The sequence below is a fragment of the Dioscorea cayenensis genome, chromosome 9, assembly GCF_009730915.1.
Source record: "Dioscorea cayenensis subsp. rotundata cultivar TDr96_F1 chromosome 9, TDr96_F1_v2_PseudoChromosome.rev07_lg8_w22 25.fasta, whole genome shotgun sequence".
Classification (NCBI taxonomy): Eukaryota; Viridiplantae; Streptophyta; class Magnoliopsida; order Dioscoreales; family Dioscoreaceae; genus Dioscorea; species Dioscorea cayenensis.
Genome location: NC_052479.1, coordinates 496,648 through 514,199, shown reverse-complemented (window position 1 = coordinate 514,199; position 17,552 = coordinate 496,648). Strand labels below are relative to the sequence as shown.

At 37.8% G+C, this 17,552-nt stretch overlaps 4 protein-coding genes across 5 annotated transcripts; 2 read left to right on the top strand and 2 right to left on the bottom strand.

Moving 5' to 3' along the window:
• The first annotated feature begins 127 nt into the window (after positions 1–127).
• LOC120269342 (digalactosyldiacylglycerol synthase 2, chloroplastic-like) lies at positions 128–2,741 on the top strand. Its single transcript, XM_039276674.1, has 5 exons — positions 128–202; positions 683–987; positions 1,236–1,502; positions 1,592–1,941; positions 2,027–2,741. Exons 2-5 carry the CDS (start codon positions 703–705, stop codon positions 2,514–2,516), a joined length of 1,392 nt encoding a protein of 463 aa, XP_039132608.1. The 5' UTR covers positions 128–202; positions 683–702; the 3' UTR covers positions 2,517–2,741.
• Positions 2,742–3,789: 1,048 nt separating this feature from the next.
• LOC120268993 (serine/threonine-protein kinase ATG1c-like) lies at positions 3,790–9,323 on the top strand. The gene is made up of 13 exons (XM_039276275.1): positions 3,790–4,157; positions 4,247–4,364; positions 4,473–4,531; positions 5,005–5,069; positions 6,095–6,188; positions 6,274–6,354; positions 6,461–6,566; positions 6,706–6,778; positions 6,866–7,260; positions 7,345–7,712; positions 8,079–8,400; positions 8,521–8,591; positions 8,776–9,323. The coding sequence occupies exons 1-13, from the start codon at positions 3,900–3,902 to the stop codon at positions 9,001–9,003; spliced, it is 2,238 nt and encodes a 745-aa protein (XP_039132209.1). The 5' UTR covers positions 3,790–3,899; the 3' UTR covers positions 9,004–9,323.
• A 322-nt stretch (positions 9,324–9,645) lies between these two features.
• LOC120269019 (protein NEDD1) lies at positions 9,646–14,475 on the bottom strand. The gene is made up of 10 exons (XM_039276310.1): positions 14,140–14,475; positions 13,895–14,007; positions 13,469–13,729; positions 13,233–13,337; positions 12,923–12,988; positions 12,578–12,799; positions 11,503–12,006; positions 10,707–11,324; positions 10,446–10,622; positions 9,646–10,023 (listed from the first exon to the last, which is right to left on the bottom strand). The coding sequence occupies exons 1-10, from the start codon at positions 14,294–14,296 to the stop codon at positions 9,916–9,918; spliced, it is 2,331 nt and encodes a 776-aa protein (XP_039132244.1). The 5' UTR covers positions 14,297–14,475; the 3' UTR covers positions 9,646–9,915.
• Positions 14,476–15,059: 584 nt separating this feature from the next.
• On the bottom strand, positions 15,060–17,530 carry LOC120268349 (pentatricopeptide repeat-containing protein At3g46790, chloroplastic). 2 transcript variants are annotated; one of them, XM_039275785.1, is made up of 2 exons: positions 16,993–17,530; positions 15,060–16,875 (listed from the first exon to the last, which is right to left on the bottom strand). In XM_039275785.1, exons 1-2 carry the CDS (start codon positions 17,408–17,410, stop codon positions 15,371–15,373), a joined length of 1,923 nt encoding a protein of 640 aa, XP_039131719.1. In that variant the 5' UTR covers positions 17,411–17,530; the 3' UTR covers positions 15,060–15,370. The 2 variants fall into 2 exon arrangements, with proteins under 2 accessions (XP_039131719.1, XP_039131718.1); XM_039275784.1 differs by having other exon boundaries at positions 15,060–17,530.
• Positions 17,531–17,552: the final 22 nt, after the last annotated feature.

Sequence of the window (17,552 nt, the reverse complement as noted above, 5' to 3'; positions counted from 1 at the left end):
TAGAACATCTACAGAGAATTTGCAAACAAGCCCTTGGTTTTTTCATGTTGGATGTTTTTGCAAAGAAGTCCTCACAATTTAGTATAATTTTCGTGGTCCGTATCCTCTTTCCTTTCCCTTATATGTGATTGACTTGAAAAAGAATCACGATCTAATTAGGGTTTGCTCCTTCATTCATCCTCTCACGATTGGATTTAATCTGGTATGTTTCTTTTACGGATGCTCTCCATTGTGATGCAATTCTAATTCTCTGATTTAGATTTGCGTTTTTTCTTTGAGTTTTTTTTATTGAATTCCTTTTGTTTCATTGGATTCAGAGAAGATGAAGGAAAAATGTAGAAAAAATTTGAACTTTAATACTACACACTTGATTCGTCATTTATACAAGATGATATGAAGAAGAATTTAATCCTTTTCTTATGTTTTCCTTCAATCTTAATGCATTTTTCAGGTTTGGTTTTGCTATTGTGATGATTTAATTGTATCATTGTATTAGCATTTGGATTATTAGGGTTATGCAAACAAAACTTTTGCAGTGTAGGCATAAGTGTGATTTAAGTGTCATTGATGAGACATGCCAGATGTTTTTATTGTCAATTTTTTATATTGTTTAGGTGGATCTAAGGCCTCATTATGATCTGATTTGAGAACTAAGATTATCAGCATGGTTGTGTTTTTTTAGTGGAAATAGTTGTTGAATCAATGATGGCAAGGAAGCAAAAGATTGCAATTTTCACTACTGCAAGTCTCCCATGGATGACTGGAACGGCGGTGAACCCTTTGTTTCGTGCTGCTTATCTTGCAAAAGATGGGGCCAGGGATGTTGTGTTGGTGATTCCTTGGCTTTCTGAGAAGGATCAAGAACTCGTTTATCCGAATAAAATCGTGTTCACTTCACCATCTCAACAGGAAAACTTTGTTCGTCAATGGCTTGAAGAGAGGATTAATTTTGCATCCAACTTCAGCATAAGATTCTATCCTGGAAAGGTTGCTTGTGCATTTCTTCTTCTTTTTTTTTTCTCTAATCTGTATTAGATGACAATTTTTTGCTTAATCTTAATATGCTGTAGAAAATTTGATTAATTATTCTGAAGATTTAAGAAGCTAACATTTTGATGAGGTGTATAAAAAAGGTTAGTTTTGATAGTATCATATATGGAGTTCTTAGCGTTTTGAGAGAGTATTGTCTATCAAGAGAACTTGATTTTGATGGGCTTTTGATAGAATTCATGCAGTTTGCCATAGATAAAAGGAGCATTTTACCGGTTGGAGATATTACAGAAATCATTCCCGTTGAAGAGGCTGAAATTGCTGTCCTTGAGGAGCCTGAACATCTTACATGGTACCATCATGGTCAAAGGTGGAAAACTAAATTCCAGAGGGTGATAGGTGTTGTTCACACGAACTATCTCGAGTATGTGAGAAGAGAGAAAAATGGAGTTGTTCAGGCATTTCTCTTGAAGCATGTTAATAACTGGGTTATCTACATCACCTGCCACAAGGTAATGTTGTCCTTCTTTGGCTTTTTATGTCTGATTAATCTTCTTGTATATCTTATTGAAAGATAGCAACAATGTATGTTTATGTGCAGGTTATACGACTATCAGGTGCTACTCAAGATCTTCATAGGTCCATCATTTGCAATGTTCATGGTGTCAATCCAAAATTTCTTGAGGTTGGACTGGTAAAGAGAGATCAGCAACAGAGACATGAACCAGCCTTCACGAAGGGTGCTTACTATATCGGCAAGATGGTTTGGAGCAAAGGCTACAAAGAGTTACTCCAACTGCTTTCTAAGAACCAAAATGAACTTTCAGGCCTCGAAGTGGATTTATATGGAAATGGTGAGGATTCAGATGAAGTTCGCCAATCTGCAAGCAAGCTGAAGCTGGCTGTGAGAGTTCATGCTGGCCGTGATCATGCCGACCCGTTATTTCATGAGTGAGTGACATGATTACCAAACTTATTTCATTGTAACCTCTGTTGATCATTTCCCTTTGTGATTTTCTGCTTTCTGGGTTTTCAGCTACAAGGTGTTCATAAATCCTAGCACAACCGATGTGGTTTGCACAACCACAGCTGAAGCACTGGCAATGGGCAAAATTGTGATATGCGCCAACCACCCATCAAATGACTTCTTCAAGCGTTTTCCAAACTGCCACATGTATAACAACAGCAAGGAATTTGTTGAACTTACACAAAGAGCACTGACTGAAGAGCCTGTTTCACTAACAGATGAGCAGAGGCATCAGTTGTCATGGGAGTCAGCCACTGAAAGGTTTGTACAGGCCGCTGAATTAGACCTGTTCATGCCCGAGAAAACTCTCCCGTCGCCCAGTCCCTTCATGTCACTCTCTTATACTGATTTAAGCAAGACTGTTGAAGATACTTCAGCATTTCTTCATAATACCATTTCAGGAATTGAGGTGGCACGGCGTGCCTTCGGTGCAATCCCAAAAAGTCTGCAACCTGATGAACAAATGTGCAAGGAGCTTGGTTTAGCAGGAAAAATATAAAAATTCACAGTTTCTTGGCAGTTGATACAACTTATTTTTGCTAGCCACTTGTAAAAACACACTCATTTACTTAGGACCATTTTCCCAAAATCATAGGAAACATTTAGCTTTGTTTTACTTTTGCTGCTGTCAATGTACCTCCTTGTGTTCAACTGTGAACTTTTGCTGTTTCTTCTTGAGATTTGTCTGAGAAGAATGATCAAACTTATGTTTTGAATGTTTCCATGTTCATTTCAGTGTTACAGAATTATTAATTTTAGAATTTGTAGTTTATGATAAATATAAAATATATATAATCTGATTCTTTATAAATGTAAAGGTTTGTAAATGTGTGGTAAGGACAAAGAATTTTCTTTCTTCTTCTGCCAATTACTACAAATTTAATAAAGAGATAAAATTACTTATATACCCCTTAAATTATTTGCAAAAATGTCCAAATGCTAATGTAAGTCTTATAAAACAATATTTTTTTATATATATATCTGTAAAATTCATGCTTCTTTACTATTATAATATGTTAAAAACACCATAAAAAAATTTATTTACTTACTATGCTTCAAGCAATTCCGTGTCAAACCATCCTTCGGTACTTACTTATTAAAACCATATTTTCTTATACATACTTAAACATCATTATAATTTGTTCATTTACCATATATATATATATATATATATATATATATGCACACAGAAGAAAACACTTTTTTTGAAGGAAATAAAATCTTATACATAAAAAATTAGTAATCTGTGTCAAAGATAAAGAGGAGTCTGGAGTTCCTGAGTTTTAGAGATGTGGTGCGGGATGACCCGTCGTCGAGACCTTCTTTTCCCGGCGAGTTTTAGACTTTCTTACTTGTTTTCCTAAAGGAGTTTCTCTCCCTTTAGGTTTTTACCCCTTCCTTTCTCTCTGGCTGTTGTTTTTGTCTGTTGTACTCTCAACCACTTCTGGTGGTTATTTTTGTAAGAGCCTAAGCTCCTTTTGGTGTTCGTTTCTTAATGATTGGGTTTATCCATTTTTTCAAAAAAAAAAAATAGTGACTTTTTTTAAAAGGAAAACAAATAAAATCCCCAAATTCAAGCACATAGGACAAAGCACTCACTTATTTTACAAGCCTATAAATAAGACAAATTATTATTTTTAAAATAATTAATGAACCTTTCTAAAAACCACAGGGTTTAATTTACAATTTGTATAAAGCCAAGGGGTTATACATAAATTTTCTTTTAAAAACGTGTACATATCTCTATACTATATATAGATACGAGGTCACCTCCTTCTTTCTCTGTCGAAGTCTATCCAAAATCCCCAAATCTCCGAACTTTTGCCCTTTTCCTCTGATTTCCTCCTCTCTTCCTCTCCGTTTCCTTCTAGGTTTTGCCTCTATGGCTCAATTGATGGTCAGCAGCGGCATGAGAGACGCGCGCATCGTCGGAGACTACATCCTCAGTCGCCGGATCGGGTCGGGATCCTTCTCCGTTGTCTGGTATGCTCGGCATCGTGTTCGTGGCACCGAGGTCGCCGTGAAGGAGATCGTCATGGAGAGACTTAGCAAGAAGCTTCAGGATAGTCTTCTCTCTGAGATCGACATCCTTAAGCGCATCGATCATCCTAATGTCATCTCTCTCCATGATATCATCAAGGTCTTGAATACCTACCCTTGTTTTTTTTGTTGCTTTGATTCTATTTTGGTTTTAGTTCTGCTTTGTTGAGTGATTTAGGGTTATTTCAGGCTTCTGGGAGGATTTACCTCGTGTTGGAGTACTGTAGGGGTGGGGATCTATCGATGTATATACAGCGTCGTGGAAGAGTGCCTGAGGATGTTGCGAGGCATTTCATGCAACAGTTAGGTAGAATGAGTTGAATTTGATTTTTTTTTTCCTCTGTTACTGTTTGATTTATTAGTAATTGTTAAGTCACTTTTAGTAAGTAGTGTAAATTGGATTGTTCTTTTGTAGCTGCTGGCTTAATGGTGCTCCGGGAGAACAATTTGATTCATCGAGACCTAAAGCCTCAGGTTTTGTCTTGCTCTTTTCTATTGTGTGATTGAAATTTATGCGGGGCTAGAAAAGTAAGATTTTGTGGCTGTTGATGCACTAATCTTGCTTGTTTTCCCATTTGAAGTTTATTTCATCTTTCATACAGCTCTATCCTCAGTTGTCCTGTTGTTTAAGAAATTAGATGTTACGCCCGCTAGCTTAATTTGCTACCGTAAATCTTTTTGTTTTTTCTTCTGCAATGCCAAGGTTCCCCACCAGGAACCCATTTGATGTTTATAGCTAGATTATGCTGTTTGTGCATATTCCTTCTATCACTAGGAGGTAGCAGCAATTTGACCATAGCATATATTTTTAAATTCAATAACCTGATTCAAACTATTTGCAAAGTTATGAAGCTAGAAGTTTGTACTTTTAGTATTTGGAAATGACCATTTTCTCCAAGCAACTGTTTTTGTGATATATTTCCTGATGTTTACTATGTTCATGGCAGAACTTACTCCTTTCAACAAATGATGAGAGTTCTATATTAAAAATTGCAGACTTTGGCTTTGCAAGGTGAGATTTATTTTGTTGTGCTTGCCTGTTAAAAGCTTGAAAGTTTTGTGGTTGTTAATTCTTTGTGAACCAATGTATTGTGCATGTGGTGTATGTTTTACCATACTCATATAAGCCATTCATTAACTCTAAACTCACCTAGAATCTTACTGATGTATTTTTTTTTTCTGTGAAAATAAATTCTCTATTTAGAGCATGATCTCCAGTTCTATGGTACCAAATATTAGGCCTTACCCTCATGTTTTATTTGACACTTTGGTAATGTCTTGTAAGTGCAAGAGAAGTTCTTGTTTTTTGCACAACAATTGTATTCTTCACCACACAAGTCCATTGATTATCTATGTGGGTAATATTTGTTCAATATGTATTCTAGTAAATCACCTACCAATTCAGATGGCCTTATTTTCCAGATGCATAATTTTGAATTGACCTGTGGGCTTTCATTCAGCATGTGAAATTAAATAAACCTTTAATGCTATTTCCAGTCAATTGTTGATTTTTGGTATCTGGGGTACTAATTAATTGAAAATTATGGATCTATATGATCACTTTATTTAGCAAAATGCTTAATCATGTTTGTTTCACTGATCAATACTTAAAAATCACCTTTATTTTGTGTTTCATTAACTTTGTGACTACTTCATATTGTACTAATTTTCACAGTTTTCTTAATTATTGCTTTTAAAACCTGTTTGGCTGACTGTTGTACATTTGGTTTGTCTGCAACTGGCCATACATTGTCATGGCCGAAACCATCTTGTACTTGGAATTGTACTTGAAACATTTATTTCTACCAGAGTAGATGAATAAAAACTAAGATTTGGACATTATCAACAGCTATGCTCTGGCAATCCAAGAGTTAAATATGTGCTTGTTTTGAGCTATTATAGTGCTGGCTACTATACCTCTTCATTCAGAACTCCATTCAGTGTTGTATTCTGAAGACACTGATGTTTTGTAAACCTTTCAGTTCATGGATTTTCCTACTTGTTTACGATTCAGATATTAGCTTGCATCATTTGCAGGTCTTTACAGCCCCGTGGCCTGGCTGAAACCCTGTGTGGTTCCCCTCTTTATATGGCTCCAGAAATAATGCAGCTTCAGAAGTATGATGCGAAGGTGATACCTTTGTCTTTTCTTATGAATCTAGTCAATGGCATGGTTTTCTTAATTGATGTTTTATTTCTGTTTCTCTGCAAAACAGGCAGATCTTTGGAGTGTTGGCGCCATCTTATTTCAACTTGTAACAGGCAAAACACCATTTACTGGAAATAATCAAATAGAGGTGTGGTTACCAAGTTCATTTCTTAGATTTTTTATCAACATTATTATCTTTCAAATTCTAGGTTGAAGATACTGAGCACTTATTATCACATCTTCCTGTCAACCAGTTGCTGAAAAATATCATCAAATCAAATGAACTATGGTTCCCTTCCAATATCAATTTGAGCTGTGATTGCATTGACTTGTGCCAGAAGTTACTACGTCGTAATCCCGGTATGTGGTACCAATATTTTTGTGATATTTGAACATTTATTTTGTTATTTGAACACTGACAGTTGACATTTCATTTCATCCTGCCATATTTGTCTGCCACTTAATCTCTCTTCTATCATGTTTCTGCATCTGTTTTCAGTTGAGCGTTTAACATTTGAGGAGTTCTTTGTCCACCCATTTCTTTCTAAAGGCCAACCAGATGAATTATTAAGGTAACAATTGTGGAGTCACTATTCAAGATTATTTTCAGCGTGCTTTATTTGATTTTCCTCCTTATATATGTCTCTATTCATAAGCAGCCAGGCATCACCAATTACAAGGGATAGCTGCACTTTGGTTGAATCTAGTCCTGCAAGGCACTCTGAAGGGAGTTCTCAAGAAGATTGCCTTCCTTTCATCCTAGATGATGACTCCAGTGGACATGATGTGAGCCCATCTGTTGTCATGAAAAATGCCTCAAGAAGATCCACATATGGGTTCTCTGTTGACAATAAGCTAGATGAAAGTCCTGTTTGCTCCCCCTCTCCTGTTTGCTCCCCCTCAAGAAACATGGATAATCCCTCCAGATATAGTAATGCCATCCGAAGATCAGAAACTACCAGTTCCAGGAATGATTCATATCGATACCTTGATGGAAGTGTCAAGGGAGATCAGATATTGTCAAACCAGAAACTCAATCAGATTCCTCCTGAAGGTGGCAAATTCTATCTTCCATTGATATTCATTTTCCATTTTGATTAGCTTCTGCTGATAACTTTTCCTTGTATAATATGTATAGATCCTAGCGTTGTAGATTCATTGGAATTTGTTGACCAGGAATATGTCCTTGTCTCGGGGCCTCCACTTGAGCTGCCATCATTGTCAACAAGTGCATCACGGCCATGCAATTTACCATGCAAATTGGGAAGTTCACCTGGTGCATTCAAGACTAGGGCATTAAGTGCACCAATGCCTATAATTGGTGCAGTAACATCTAACAGCCGTCCTATTGGAAGTCTGGGAAGTCACGGTTCCCCAGCATCTGGGACTTCACAAGGATCCATGGATGTCTGTGATGCCATGGAGCAGCCATCAACTGACTGCATGACAAGGATTCGATCATTGCAGAAGTGTGCATCTGTCATAACTGATTTGGTGAATCAGAAGGTAAAATCTGTCATAAGTCATAGAATCATAGTTCTGATCTATTATTTATTATCAACCTACTTCTTTTACAACATATTGAATACTTACCGGTAGTATTCCTTTCACCATGACTAAAATTTGAACTTTAGAGCCTACCTTGCCCGCTACAAATGTGAACATCTCGCATGATCTTTTCTTATAGCTTCCTTTCTTTATTTGTAGCAGTGATGCTATCTTTTCTGATATTGGGATCACTCCTTATATCCGTGTTTGTTGCCATCTATGTGATGATGATTGTGTTATCTTGCCTTTGTTAGCATGTTCAAGAGATTGAAGTGTTTATGTGGTTTCTTTCTTTTTGTAACATGACTACAACTTAATCCAAAGATTGAAGATGGCAGTCGATTGGAGAATCAAAATCGTGCATATAGCTGTAGACTGGAGGCCTTTTCAGTTCAACTAGTTCTTCTTGCAATTTGGAAGCAGGCTCTACATATTTGCCATGCTCAGGCGGCCTCAGCTATGGAAGGAAGTCCGTCTCAAGAGGTTGGACAAAGGGTATCATACAACAAGAATGCTTCTAATTCACAGGGTATTGGCAGCATTTACCAGCCATGGCTAGATTCTGTTTGTCAACAAATTGAAAAAGAATTCCTTCTTGAGGTTGACCATGCTGAAAATCTTGCCCAGGATCTTGGGCAAGTTGATGGTATGATAAATAACATTCTCATTTTATCTAGCCATAGCTGAAGCATAATTATGAGTTCTGATGCTAACTCCGTATATATATATATTTATATATTTATATATTTTTTTTTTCACCTTGCAGAAACTACTGAAATGCCAGATGCCATTGAGATAATATTCAGATCTGCTCTTGACCTTGGCAAACATGGCGCGGTACGTTAACAATGATAATTATGCACGTTGTTTTTTTTTTTTAATTTTAAATAAGTGTTTGCTGTGTGCTTTAATGTGATTAACTCGAAGAAGTTTGTCTTACCCTTCAAATTTAAATCTGGTTTCTGAAGACACATTTTAGTTACTTTTGATCAAAACAGCCATTTGTGTGCATCCTTCACAGGTCAACGAGATGATGGATCATGTGGAGAGAGCAGAAGCACAGTATTCCCAGGCAGTACAATTGCTGTATTTTCTTTTGGTTGAAGCACCATCTCTCATACTAAATCCACCATTTTCCCTCACCAACTCTGATCGTTACCGCATCCGCACCTACATTGACATCCTAAACAACAGGCAAGGCCAGTCCAGGTCGCAGAGGGTGGCTCTTCTCAAATGTGAGGATCAATAGTACCCCGTAAACCAACTCATCAAGCGGGTGTCTTGAAGCTGTGCCACCCGCTTGTTCTGTATGTAATATTCTTTTATTATTTGTATATATATCACTTTAGGCTAGGGTTCATGATCTGCCATTTCAGCTCCTGATCTTCATGTGTAATATAGTTATCTCTACCAGTGATTGGGATTTGGGATTGATTTATCTATCATTCCATGCCATTCTTGCTGCTCTTGCTACCAGAGCCTGTTAAATTTGCAAATTTCAATTGTAATTTACAGGTCCGTTTTGTGCTGTAATGATCAAGAGTGATGAAATGTTTCTTGGTTAGTTTCCATGGGGTGCCATAGTTTTATTAAACACAATAATTATTACATGGCTGATGGTTTCACAGTTGATTGATGATTTTGAAAGTTATCTGAATTCAAAATGAAAAAGACTCCAAACGTATCTTCTTTTTTTTTTCTCTTTCATTCACAATATACCATTTGGTTTTTCCTCCATATCTCATTTGTGAGAAATTGGTAGATTATGACTAATATATATATATATACAGTAATACAGAACATGATAAATGTCTTGCTTCAAATAAAATTAAAATGAACTTTATAAATAAATTTACTTTAATTTTGAGAGCAAAATGCGAACATAAATCTATGAATCAAATCTTGGGTGCATCCGTACAATTTCAGAATTTTCCTTCAAAAATCTCAATACAGAAGGCGCATGCAGGTGAGACTTCCAATCTAGAGTTCACTGGAGAGACTCAAATACATGTACAAGAATCATATATACACACACAACAACATGGAGACAAAGAAACCTCTTCTGTAACTCGAGACCAAAAAAGGAAACCCTACCCCCCTCACAATCCCTTATGTCAAACCCTGAACATAAATCCAGAACTCATAAAACAACATTCTTGAGCTAAAGTAATTGCCGAAGTTGCTGGTTTTCTCTCCGTAGCAACTGCACTTCCTTTGACAAATCCTCCAGTTTTTCTAAAACCGGCGCAAGCAAGTTGTGCATTTCCATCTGTTAAAGACATGTTAAAGCATTTCCACTTTCATAAGGCATCTCTCTCTTTGTGATACGCATAAAAACAATCAGAAAAACAAAAAAGTAACAACGATATATAAAACTGAAGTCCGCGCATGATCGAACCACATCGAAGAATAATTTGATCAAACTAGAGGAACATGATTGCATCAACCGTGCAACATTATTGTTATCATGGCAGGACAAAGGTGTGTATTTTTTATATTTAAAGTTTTTATTAGCATGGCATCAGATTATCACTTGGTGGGAGATTGCTAGCCAAGGGAGCTATGGGCTACCTAATTGGTTCCCAAATATAGAACAAAAATTCTCATAAAACTAAAAACGTCAGAAGGTTAAATTAAAATGTTCTACTAAACCTAAATTATAAATGCAATGATGAATCAATTAATTTGTACCTCCTGCATGTGGAACTGCCTTAGCAACTCGATATGAAGATTCCTCACGTCTTCATGTATTGACTTTTGCACAGATCCTAAAGTCTCTTCGAGTGTGCGTTGAACTAACTGAAGCGAAAATGATGAAGTTCCCTGCTGTTGATCAACCTGACCAGGATGAGGCTGAGATGAAACCCCCTGTAATAGCAACTGCAAACTTAAATACGAAGCAATAACTGGACATAAAAGTCATATAAATGACAGGAATGTAAGTATTATCACATTGGTAACTGGAAGAATCCCCATCACTGTCATTGATGGAAGGTCTTGTCTAGCAAATCGGCTGCCTAAAAGGTCTTCTCTAGTTTCATCTCCTGTTTTCTTTGATTTTGGAGAACTTATTGTTGAGGATGATACATCAGCGAGAGAGGAAGTGACAGCCATCCTCTCAGCATAAGTGGAATATCTCCTTTGATGAGTCGGTGGCACTAACCCTGGCAACTCAATATTGGCAGATGACACAATTGTTTTGGCCGCAAAGGAAGTGGAAGCAGAACTAGGATTGTAAACAGACGAAGATTCTGAAAGTGCTTCATTTTTCAGGGTTGCTATACTTGGTAGTGTCATGGAACTGGTGCTAGGATTTGATGAAGGGTTCTTAAGAGAGTGACTGGAAAAAGAAGATGACTCTTGTATGCCTGAATATATAGATCCAGATGGTGCTAGTGAGAGTGAAGGCAGGATGCGTGAAACCGCAGGGGCTAGCTGACGGCGATGGGCTAACTTGTCAACCAAAGCATTTCCTCCCCAAGCCTCCGGAGGGGTTAGGGAGAGTGATGAATCACTCTTCAGAGATGCAGTAGGTGTAGCAGACATTGATGGAGCATTCGACGAGTCTTCCTGCACAATAGAACTATCATCAGAAGTTTTCAAATGTCAACTGTACTAAAGAAAATCATGGAATATTTATAAATTCAAAGAGCAAAGCCATAGTATTTGAGATTACACACTTTGAGCACTAAAACAAAATATCTCATCATCCACAGTAATAAACAGACATAGTAGTAATTGAATTTACCTGTCGAGATGTTAAATTTGACGTCCAATCTGAAATTGGATGTGGATCCATATTGCCTTCAACATATCTCCTGACAGAGGCGGCATAGAGTGCAGACCTTTTATTGACTGTTGCACTATCCTTTCTTGCTTCATCATGGTCATCAAACTGACTCCCAATGGAAGGGGTGATTGGTTGAACATCAGCGAGTGGAGAAAAGACATCCATATCATCCTTGATGCTATAGTTGGTGCGAGGAGCTTGTAACTTTGATAAAGATCCACCTGGGAACAAGCGATTCCTAAGAGGAGTTTCCAGGGATGAACCACTGAAAGTAGTAGGTAGAGAATAGGATGAATGCAGTGCCGTCTCTAAAGGAACATTTGATGCTGCCACTGAAGGTAAAGGATCTGGCATAAGGACAGAATCTTCACTGATACCTCCTAGCAGAGCACCTTCGAAGGTAAGATTTTTCTCATTTACAACAACAGGTTTTGATCTTTGCCAGGATAAACTTGTAACCGCCTGATGATGACTAGAAAAGGTAAGCATAAATGATAAAATGATAGAAAATAAGTAAAAGGAAAGCAAAATATATTGATGATAGGGATTTCCATGCATAACAACGAGTGATGCACTAAGACAGATGAAGATAACCCATACCATTCAAAATGACCCAATAGAAACCTCTACAATTTGCTCTTATGAATAGGATAATCCTAACATGTAAGAGAATTTTTTTAAAAAATATTGATATCCTCCTTAATTATATCTGTCATTGGATAAGATCCACAAGGTTTATATGAAGTATTGTCATCATCTTCATTGACTATGAAAAATAAAACATGCTAAAGGTCTTGAAAGTAAACATAGTATTCACATCCAATAGAATAAAACATTGACAACTGATATATGAGAATTGGTTAATAAAATAAGAAATCAGCAGATTCAACACTCATAAGTACTAGCCCATTATGAAACAGAAAACATAAACTAGTAAATAAGCTCTCTACACATTTTTGTGCAAATGTTGAAAAGCTAAAAAATGTTAAACTCAATATTTAGAGCAGCAAAAAAGCATTATTGGAGAGGATACCTCAGAATTATTATAGGCCCGAAGCAATGTGAAAGGTTGAGGTTTTCCCCGAACATCATAGAATACCACATTTCCGCTGTTTGTCCCAGCAGCTAGTATGTTACCATCATCACTATATGCCAGTGAAGAGAACGGTGTCTCATAAGGAGCAAAAAACGTGGGTCTTCTTGTACCAGAATCAAATATATATAATTTTTTATCCAGACCAGCACTTGCAATTATCTGTACAACAGAAGCACCAAGATGGACTGGTATAAAGGAATTCATCAAACTATTAACTATATTAATTCTCCCCTAATATGATGGGCCAGTAAGAAAAAATAGAAAATTAGCAAGATGAGGCACCTTGTCGCTTGATGGTGAGAAACAAACTCCAGTCGTTGGTGCAGAATGTTGTTTTAGCCAAGAAACCTATTCACCAATTACAATTATGAGCCAAAACAGAATAGATAGAAAAATAGCTGTTATCCAACATATAATTAACATAATCATGAAGCAACCAAAATCAAGTGCAACTGACATCTTATACGGCCAGCTTGATCATGAAAACCAGAACTCATCGTTGTGATTATATGCCCATATAGATGGGCTTGGGGAAACAAACATATGTTGAATGACATGATGCATCAAATATAACAAGTGATATAAGACAAACCTTAGGACTACGGCCAGTTGTCTCCCACAAATGTATTGATCCATCATCACCCGCTGTCACCAAAATATGCCTACTAAGCCGTGAATAATCCAGCACTCTCAAAACCTGGATTTACAACAACTTAAACATATGAGAAAACAGAAGTAACCAAAAGTAATCAATCAACATCAAATATGACCTCCTCACAGAAGTCAATAAGATGAAGAAGGAAAATAATCAATCATAAACCAAACAACCTGCCCATTTGGGTCCTTGAATTCAGCAGCTCGCCCACCAGAAGCAAGATTATGGATAATAAGATCCCCCTTCATACTAATAGAGGCTAAATGCTCATCTTTACAATTGTACATGACCCCAGTAATTGTATCACTATGACCAGTCAACCATTTGATGCATCGCTTCCTTTGCAAATCCCATATTCTGATCATATGACTGGTTCCACCAGAGCAAATATACCTTGAACCTTTATTGCTGAAGCTAACAGAAAGTATAGATTCCTGTGGATGCAACAAACACTTCTCAACATGAAAAATCCTGAGAAATTAAAGTATTGTTAATTTTCCCAACATTGATTATATCCTAAAGAAAGAAATTGAAATCAAAACCTTAGATTTATCAAAAAAAAAAAAAATTAATTTGCTCTACTCTGAATGAGAACCTACCTGTATGTCATCACTTGCATCATTCCCAGGCATTGGTATTGTCCCCAAAGATTGACCATTTTTATGCCACAATGAGATCTTTTTATCTTCTCCCGCACTAGCAACCACCAGGTCTGCAATAACGGCAATTATAGTTAACCAAAACTCTCTAAATTTTCATGCTTTAGAATTAAACAGGCCTTCGAAAACATCCAAAAGAAAACATAATTGGAAGATGAGAAGAAGAAGAAGAAGAGGAGAAGTACTAGTGTGGTTCCATTTGATCGAATTGACATGGGATCCGGGGGAAGGGGAGTAGCTGAGAACGCAGGGATCGCCGAGGTCTACGGTAACATCGAAGAGCTTCACGGTGTCTCCACCGCTCGCCGCCAACAACGCTCCACTAGGGTTCACGAAGCTCATCCTTAAAACACCAAAGACCTCACCTTTCTTCCAATTAATAACCCTAAATCACGCGCCCTGCTTCCCCTATCAGTCCAATTGCCGATCAAAACCCTAGATCGAATACCAGCTTCTCCAAAATAGTGAGGGGCTTGAAACCCTAACGTCTAGTGAAGATGGAGATAGAGCGAGAGGGAAGTAGAGGGTTTGGACTTTTCAGTTATACACCCTGAAAAATCTCGAAATTATTTCCAACCCTTTTTTTTTTTTAATTTCCTTTCAAAATTGCGATGAACCCCTCAAATGGTTGGAAAATTAACACAAGCGGCAGAATAAAGAATAATAAATAGAAAGGTGAATTATTTTTTAACAATATACTTTTTCATGAGTTTGAACCAATACTTAGCTATTAAAAAACCAGAGGTGATGTTTTATTTAGTAAAATTTAAAAAAAAATTGATAATTTTGTCTTTACTTACCAAAAGTGTTGGATTGCAACAAATATAAAATTGCAATAATAAAATTAAACTGTCAAATCATTTTAAAATATAACGGGAAACTAAAAATCTCTACAGCTAACGAAAAAAAATCTTAATTTGTGTATGATAAAAGACCTAAAATTAATTTTTCAAGAAGCACAAAAAATTAACTCTGTATCTCTATTAACTCTGTACCTCTATTAAATAAAAACACATATGGTGCATATTGAGATATTAACTTCATGTTTATTGAGATATTAACCCTGTGTTTGTGTATGTACATTTCTTTGACTAAACTGGCCGGCAGGTGTGCCACTAGCACAATCGCCTTAATGAGCACTGAGGTGACTAATTCCGTCGCATCGGACTCACAGTGGCTTATATGTATAAATATATATAGTATGGATTCATTTCAAAAGTATGTTGTCTTACTGATCAGATATGCCTAAAAAATTTCTGGGCATTGATACATACATTGTCATTACTATACATACAGACAAAGAACCCAGTATTGTATGAGCAGCTTTTTCATGTCAGCAACCAATCTGTGCATGTTTCTGCATCCTTTCTCTAGTCATAAGCATGTTCTTGATCCAATAATCCATGCTGAATAACCTTACCAATAATCTGAACATGAACAAAATCCATCCCTGAAATGATGGAATCTATTCACATCCCTAACAATTATCTCCCTTCTGGCAAACTTTGATATGAATTTCGTGACCGAATGGCAGTCCTCGCAAAGCCTAAGGTTCTTGGTGATCCGAATGACTTCTCCACGGCGACAATTGATTAGACCAAAGGCAACTGCTAATTTCTCACTGTGACCCAACAAGATCTGCTCCTTCTCATCTTGATCAAGATCATAAAGAACAACATCAGTGTTGGGAATATAACCTTTACCTTTCATTTCTCTGACTATCTGAACTAACAAAGCATGAAGCTCTTCTGTGTGCGTGTCCATAAAATCAACAGATACAAATGAATACATCTTTCTATTCACCTCAATCCAACTGCATCCCGGAACTTTCTGCAGACCTCTTGTTTCTACAAGTTTCTTTACATTGATCATTTCTTCCCACATCTTTGCTCCTGCATATATATCTGCTAGTAGAACATAATTACCAGCGTTCATTGGTTCAAGTTCAAAGAGATGAGAACATGCTCTCTCAGCGAGCTCAACATGACCATGAATCCTACATGCTCCAAGGAGGGAACCCCACACGGTGGGACCTGGTTCAATTCGCATTTCTTCTATAATCTTAATTGCTTCATCCAATTGGCCAGCACGACCGAGGAGGTCTACCATACACGCATAGTGTTCTGCACGAGGAGTGATACCGTGTTCCTTGATCATCGACTCAAACAATGTTTTTCCTTGTTGCACAAACTTGACATGGCTGCAAGCACCCAAGATGCTCAAAAATGTTAAAGTACTAGGTGCAATTCCATCATGAAGCATTTCCTGATAAAGCTGAATCGCTTCTGTGCCAAAACCATGAATCCCGTAACCAGATATCATAGAATTCCATGACACAACATCCCTCCGGCCATTCATCCCATCAAACACTCGCCGTGCGCTCACAAGAGTACCGCATTTGACATACATTGTGATCAGAGCATTAACTACGGATAAAATGGAGTCAAGTCTTCGTCGAAGAACATACGCATGCACAATCTTCCCCTGCCCCAATGCAGCCAAACCAGCACAAGCTTGGAGGACACTCACCATAGTAACTGAATTAGGCACAATGTCAGGCTCCAACACCATCATCTCTTCAAAAAGCTTCAATGCATCAAAGGGGTTGTTACTCTTCGCATAACAAGCGATCATGGCACTCCAAGAAACCACATTCCTGGCAAGCATTCTATCAAACAACCTCCTAGCATAAGAAACACATCCAAGCTTCGCATAGCAATCAACAAGTGTGGTCGCAACATGAACCCGAGAATTGAACCCATGCCGTAAAGCATGCCCATGAATTTCCCTCACCCTTTCAAAGGCCGAAACCTCGCAAGATCTCAAAGCAACACAAGCCTTAAGTGCAAAAGAGTAACTACAGCTATCAAGCTCAATCCCAACAAGAACCATATCCCGAAAAAGCAGCAGAGCTTCTTCACCTTCATCGCCAACAGCAAGAGCTCTCAAAAGAGCATTCCATAAAAAAATAGTCTTTTGAGACGTTTTATCAAACACATTCCGGGCATCATCAAGGGCATTGAAATGGGAGTACATACCAACGAGTTTGGTGGAGATGAAGGGATCCTGATCAAAACCATCATCGGAGAGGTGGCGATGGACAACAGCAGCAGAGCCTGGGGAGTTCCTCTGGACACAAGCAAGGATAAGAGCCTCGTAGGTCCTCTGGGTGGGGCTGGGCTCATGAGGGAGGAGATCGAGAGCTTGTTTAAGGTTTCCGCGCTTGCAAAGCATCTGGATGAGATGGTTGTAGTTGTTAACGGAGGTGGGGGTCTGAGATGGAGTTCTGAGTGAGGAGAAGGAGCGGAAGAGGGGTTTGGGGGAGGAGGGGGAGAGGAGATGGAGGTGAGAAGAAGGCATTGGAGAGAGGACGGGGAGCATGAGATCGGAGAAGAGAAGGGAAGAGGGTTTTGGAGAGGAAGCTGGAGAAAGGGTTTTGAAAGCATAGAAAAGCATGGGTTGGCGCGAAGACGAGGGTTCTCAGGTGGGAGACGATGTAGAGAGGGGAGTAGCATTCGCTTTGAGATTCGGGTTCGCTTTGAAATTCGGGTTCGCATTGAGATGCGAGTTCGAGCTTTGTTTGGATTTGATATGTTGG